The sequence below is a fragment of the Cebus imitator genome, unplaced genomic scaffold, assembly GCF_001604975.1.
Source record: "Cebus imitator isolate Cc_AM_T3 unplaced genomic scaffold, Cebus_imitator-1.0 Scaffold203, whole genome shotgun sequence".
NCBI lineage: Eukaryota > Metazoa > Chordata > Mammalia > Primates > Cebidae > Cebus > Cebus imitator.
This window is the reverse complement of record NW_016107518.1, coordinates 2,420,975-2,427,418: the sequence shown is the minus strand read 5'-3', so window position 1 is coordinate 2,427,418 and position 6,444 is coordinate 2,420,975. Positions and strand designations below refer to the sequence as shown.

The window sequence follows — 6,444 nt, the reverse complement described above, 5'->3', positions numbered from 1 at the left end:
ATCTGAAAAGCACCTGCATAGTCTTCCTGTTGGTATTCAGTACATAATCATTTGGTTAGCATATAAACATTTATGGAATTTTGCCCCATGAGTAGATATTTTATAGATGTATACCAATATTTTTTGACCTTACAAGGACCTGGGGACAATGGGAGTGCCAAATTAACGATAATTATCTTGTCACCAAAAAGGTGTTAATTGGTGTATTTTCTTTTTCAAGAACCTTTTCCTGTTGTTGTTTAAAGACTACTGTGCTTCTAGCTAGTAATCACCATACTGGGAAAACAATAACACAGGCAATACCTTTAAGAACAAGTCATTAAAAAACAAAACAAAATAATGTATGTGGGTCATCCCTTGGCCAATGTGGGGCCAGAGAGAAGTTGTTCTACTGGTTTTCCTTAAAGAGCACCATAACCTAACCTGAATCCAGGATGGTTTCTAAAATATGTATAGAACGAATGTTAACTAATTCGTTCTATAAAAATATGTATAGAACTATACATATAGTTCTATAGTTCTATACATATTTTTATAGAACAAATTAAATATGTACAGAAAATGTTAACTAACCATCAAACCATGGTTACCATGGTTTAGCAATGGTAGGAGACCCAAAAATTCAGAAGCACTGTAATACTGTTTGTGATATTAATAAAAAATGAGGTCATGAGATCATGGAAAAGGTTTCTGAGAAAAATATCCCATCAATTTTATTCACTAGAAAATGGGAATAACACAGGCTGTGTACATATAAGCATAATTAAAATAAAACTGATTAGGCCAGTTGCAGTGGCTCACACCTTGTAATTCCAGCACTTTGGAAGGCCAAGGTGGGTGGATCACGAGGTTAGAGTTCCAGACCAGCCTGACCAACAAGGTGAAACCTTGTCTCTACTAAAAATACAAAAACTAGCCGGGTGTGGTGGCACGTGCCTGTCATCCCAGCTGCTTGGGAGGCTGATGCAGAAGTGCTTGAACCTGGGAGGCGGAAGTTGCAGTGAGCTGAGATGGGGCCACTGAACTCCAGCCAGGGCGACGGAGCAAGACTCTGTCTCAAAAAAAAAAAAAAAGAAAAAGAAAAAAGGAGAGAAAAAAAAAAGGAAACTAGACCTATCAGTATTGACGTTAAAAGCTTTACTTTGTAACTCCTGAGGTTACTTTATCAAATCTGATTATCAGTATTTTAAAACTTACAAAATGGAGAAATTGATAGAGGCTTTTAAACATTATAATGGAATTTTTCACTTTTCAAAATCAATTTGCAAAGGGAACCTATAGGTTGAACAGTAAGATGTGTCAACAAATCAGGGATTTAGATTTTAAAAGGTTTTCAATCTGACCAATACTTCAGATTATCTCAAGAGGGAGCCTTCTTAGGTCTCTCCTTCCTTCAGAACACTCTTCTGGCTCTCATGTCTTGTTTACAAAGATTTAAGCCCACTGGTAGAAAGGAATAAATGCTCTTACTGACATGACCCCTAACTTGCCTAATATTTTGCCATCTACCATCCACGCACTTTAAGCTCCCGAAACTATTAATTACTTGACACACTTTCTGCGCTGTTGCCAGTTCTCTTCGGCTAGACCATCTTCTCCACCTTCTCTGTTGAACTCCTAGCCATTCATCAACACTCAGCTCACACAGCACACTTCCATATGACTCAAGCATTATCTCTCTGGCTACATTTGGTCCCTGCAGGTTTTTCTATTACTGCCTGCAATTTGTTGAAGCATTCGTGTCTTTTACGTACTATATAGTATACAATACATATGCATTACAAAGCATTTTTATAATTGATGTTTTAAGGCAGCCAGCGGCTAAAACAGGGCAAGGGTTCGGTGGTCTTGGGCAAGTCCCTTTTCCTTTTTGACCTTCAGGTTCCTCAGGTGTAAAACGGGTACTATGGCTCCGCGAAGGTGAGAATAGATGTAAAGCCCTTACACAGAGCTCAATTCATGAAAACCATCGTTGTTTACATCGCTTAGGGCCCTCAAGAGGGGCTCTTGTCAGCGGAGTTGAGGAAATGCCCCTTTAAAATGACGTCATTATAGGACACTTAAAAACCACCACACGTCTGTACAAGTGGACAATATCACACAGCTACCTAAAGTGGGTTCGCCTGTCACACAGTTTTGGGGTTCCACTTACAAGAGGTTTCCATCAGTAGGCAAGGGAACAGAAATTTTAGCGGCTGAGGGCTTCCCGGGATTACCGCAGGGCGGCTGGAAGCGCCTTTACGGCCGGGTGGGAAGGCCGCATCCCCACGGGACTACGTGAGGGCCTATGGCAAAAACCACCACCTAGACGGCCAGGGGTCCCTCTCTCGGTGACTGGTGACCTGGAGACCGCAATCTCTTCACATGAAAGGTCTACGGGTTTCCGCCCAGCCCACACAGCCGCAGCGGAACGAACCGGGAACGCAATTTCCGCGCAGCTCTGCTCCGGTCCAAGGCCCAGGAAGACCGGACCGTGGGGTCTCCTCGCACTCCACGCAGGGGCGGCGGGGCGGGGCGCAGTGACGCAAAAAAGAGTGACGCGACGGCGCAGCGCGACGCGGTGACGCACGCCCCTTTGTTGGCTCAGTAGCGATAGCAGCGGCCGTGGAGGTGGCGCTGGGGACTGTTTCTTCTCGGAGCCCGGAGCGGAGCCGCGACTGACTGAGGCGGGCAGCAAGCGGCCCCCTCGCTCCCTCCCTCTCTCCTCCGCTCCCTCCCCGCCGCCACCAGCCGCCAGCCGCCGCTCCTGGGGAGGCGCCGCGGCCCGTGGGGCCGGAGCCAGGCCTGCGTCCGGACATTAGCCGGAGCCGGAGCGAGAGCCGGGGCCTCGGCGTCCCCGCCCTCTCCCCGCCTCGGCCAGCGTCCGCCGGGCGTCCGCGCGTCGCGCCATGGACTCGGACGAGGGCTACAACTACGAGTTCGACGAGGACGAGGAGTGCAGTGAGGAGGACAGCGGCGCCGAGGAGGAGGAGGACGAAGACGACGACGAGCCGGACGACGATAACCTGGATCTGGGCGAGGTGGAGCTGGTGGAGCCCGGGTTGGGCGTCGGCGGGGAGCGGGACGGACTGCTGTGCGGGGAGACGGGCGGTGGCGGCGGCAGCGCTCTGGGGCCCGGCGGTGGCGGCGGCGGCGGCGGTGGCGGCGGTGGCGGCGGGCCGGGGCACGAGCAGGAGGAGGATTACCGCTACGAGGTGCTCACGGCCGAGCAGATTCTACAACACATGGTGGAATGTATCCGGGAGGTCAACGAGGTCATCCAGGTGAGGGTGGCCGCCGCGTCAGCTGAACCGGGCCCGACGGGGGAGCGGATTCGGGCGGCCCGCGCGGTCCCCAGGGACAGGCCTGGGCCTGGTGCGCAACCCAGCCGGGTGCTTCCCGGCCTTGTCTTCTCCGCTGCCTCTGCTGGGGATAGAGGGTGTCGAAAGCAGAGGTTCGCTGGTTATCCGGGTGTGGGGAGGTGCGCTGGGGGCGGTGCTTCCCAAGTCCTGCTATGGCGGAGGGCTTCGGCCGCCTAAGCCTTCTCTTGCGGGCAATTTCTGCCAGTCTCCGGGCCCTGTGTCCTTCCTCCGGCCGATCGAGCGCCTGCTGGGGCGGGGCGGAGGAGTGGGTTGGGATGGGGAAGAGGAGTCAGGAAGAATTGGGCCCCGACGAGGCTTACCCCGGCCTTAGCCTCATTTGAGCACTTTTGGAAAGGATTAGGGTAGGCCTAAGAGCAGCTTGGTGTACAGTTGCCCCAAGTGGGCACCAGTTAATAAAGAAATGGATCTTCTTGGCAGTCTCAAGTGCCTACTTAAAGGTGGGGGAAGGGAACTATTTCTCGGAAGAGGTGCTGATGGGCCGCCTTTTCAGATGTTGCGGCTTGTGCTCACATCTTTTTTACGTCTTTGCTGTTTGTGACCTAACTGCTACTTTTTCTAGTCGTAGCATATGACTTGCTTGAAGCTGTTGGAATAGTTAACTGCATATTGCATACCCATCCTTGTAGCTAAAACAACAACAAAACGCAGTGTTGTCTAATATTGAACAACACTCTATTGTGAGTTAGAAAGCAGAGGCTTTCTGCCTCTGCACTCCTTTCTCTGATATTTTCTATTTCGTGGTAAGTTAGGCTTGGTGTAAATTGATAGCTACATCTCATTTAACCATGTGTGTTAATGTCAGATTTTTGCATTTTTGTATTTTCGAGCTTCAGAAAATCAAGTTTTCATTTGTTTGGGGGAAAAAAACCTACTTGTCCTGAGGAATCAGGGAGAGATGAAGAATAAAAATGAAGCTTGGTTCAGTGCAACTTTTAGAAAACCTGGAAACGCGTTACTATTGCTTCTTGCATGTCAATCATTATTTCTTTAACTTAAATTCGTTGGCTCAATATTCATTGACAAATTAGAAGTATGTTACTGGCTACTCGTTGACTTTACATTGTTAACAGATTTTTATAGTATTATAAGTAACAGTTTTAAAAATTAAACCTATTCAGGCAATGTTTGAATACAGTGTTTTGCATGATAAGAAAAATCTCTGATATGTAGAGCTGTTACTAAATAGTGGAAGTCTTAGTTTTTAATATAAAGAACATAGTCTAAGAAGGAAGTTGAGGATTGTAGAAGACACACACACACACACACATACAGATATATATATATATATATATATATATATAATTTTTTTTTTTTTTTTTTTTTTTTTGAGACGGAGTCTCGCTCTGTTGCCTCAGCCTCCCGAGTAGCTGGGACTACACATGCGCGCCACCATGCCCAGCTAATTTTTTGTGTTTTTAGTAGAGTTGGGTTTCGCCATGCTGGCCAGGCTGGTTTCGAACTCCTAACCTCGTGATCCACCCGCCTTGGCCTCCCAAAGTGCTGGGATTACAGGCTTGAGCCACTGCACCCAGTCTGTAGAAGATAAATTTTAAAGCTATTTTATTGATTCTAAAAATATGACAATTGAGTTCTTAGGTAACTAAATTGAGAACTTTTTTTTTTTTTTTTTTTTTAAGGGAACTTCATTAAAATAATTTGCAGTAAAACTGAATGGTCTTTTCATTTTTCTGCAGCTATATAAAATCTGTCCTCAAATTTATCACCTAGCTTACTGGCATTTGAATTAGCTTTTTAAAAAATCATGCTTATTCATTATTTAACTTTTTGACTTATTTACATTCTGTTTTCTTAGAGTTAAACATCATCAGCTTAGTTGTGTCCTAATCATTGAGGCCAAAAAGTTGTGTGTCACTTTTGCAACAGAAATATAGCTAATACATACGACATCATTCTTTATTAGCTTAGGTGAGAGAAAATAAATGCCGATGAAATGAACTAATAAGACCTACAAAAAACTAGGGGTTTTTTTTTTTTTTTTTTTGGTGTCCTACTTTTACCATGTTTCCATGCCAGATGTTTGGGAAAACTCGTTTTCTAGTGTATTTCACCATAAGGATGCTCTTAATAGAATTCCTGAACATATAAGTTATAGCCATACCTTGTTAAAATAAAATTTAGAAATAGCAGTAAATCAAAGTGTAGGATGTATCCCAGACCAGCTCTTCTCTGAATGGTATACAGTAATTACTAGGTCTAAATTAGGCTTTTGTTATGTTGCAAGTTAATAGATTGAGACTTTAGTCATACAGGTAACGCATGCACATGTAAGAAAAATCTGATTAGGTAAGAAAAAATAAAAAGATAAAATAAGCCTGCCACCCAGAGACCTACACCAAAAAGTGAACTGTAGTTATTTTTCTAGACCTTTGGATAGCCATTAATATGGTTCCACATTAATAACAGTGAAATCATACTGTATGTTCTTTTTGTGTTTTCAGTGGTAAAACATTACAAAAACAGATTTTCTGAACAACCTTCTGTCAGGTAACTTTTTCAAGAGCTTATATGATTATAGATCTAAACTAATTTATTTAATCTGTTATTTTCTAGTTTCTGGCTTTTATAAACATCATTGAAAATATCCTCATAAGTCAGTCTTTGAGTGTTCTTATTTTCTTGGGAAAAGGAGAAGTGCTGAGTCAAAAGAATTTGCTCATTTTCAAGGCAGTTGATTAATACCACTACATTGCTTTCAGAAAGGTTATGCTAGTTTTCCCAACCAGTCGGTGTTTGGCAAAAACAAAAAAACAACTGATGAGATTGAAGTTTATCACGTTTATTGGGCCTGGTATTTTTAAATTGCCCCTTGCCTTTTGTTCATTTTATCCTCTTTTGCCCATTGCCCCCGTTTGGGATATTTATCTCTTACTGAAGACTTCTTTGTATTAATAGAGGTTGGAAATACCAGTTATCTAGGTTTTTAATGTTGGTTTGATAAACATGTTTTACCAAGTTAAAAAACACTGAGTTTTATTTAGTTTGCATTAGAGAGCTTACTGTTAACCCTACAAATTTAAGTTCCCTGTTCCCAGTTCTGATTTTTTTTTTTTTTTTTTGAGAC

The 6,444-nt window shown here is 44.1% G+C and overlaps 2 protein-coding genes across 2 annotated transcripts in view; one reads left to right on the top strand and one right to left on the bottom strand.

The window, feature by feature from the left end:
- The window catches only part of LOC108317518, a 140,229-nt gene that overhangs the window by 64,466 nt on the left and 69,319 nt on the right, over window positions 1-6,444 (bottom strand). The window contains exons 2-3 of the mRNA XM_037745520.1: window positions 3,292-3,585; window positions 2,153-3,215 (exon numbers count right to left, since the gene is read on the bottom strand). Of these exons, the coding sequence (XP_037601448.1) occupies window positions 2,361-3,215; window positions 3,292-3,585 (1,149 nt within the window). The 3' untranslated portion in view covers window positions 2,153-2,360. The remainder of the gene's footprint in view (window positions 1-2,152; window positions 3,216-3,291; window positions 3,586-6,444) is intronic.
- ARIH1 (ariadne RBR E3 ubiquitin protein ligase 1) overlaps window positions 2,582-6,444 on the top strand; it is a 120,022-nt gene continuing 116,159 nt past the window's right edge. The window contains exon 1 of the mRNA XM_017548085.1: window positions 2,582-3,263. Coding sequence (XP_017403574.1) covers window positions 2,889-3,263 — 375 coding nt within the window. The 5' untranslated portion in view covers window positions 2,582-2,888. The remainder of the gene's footprint in view (window positions 3,264-6,444) is intronic.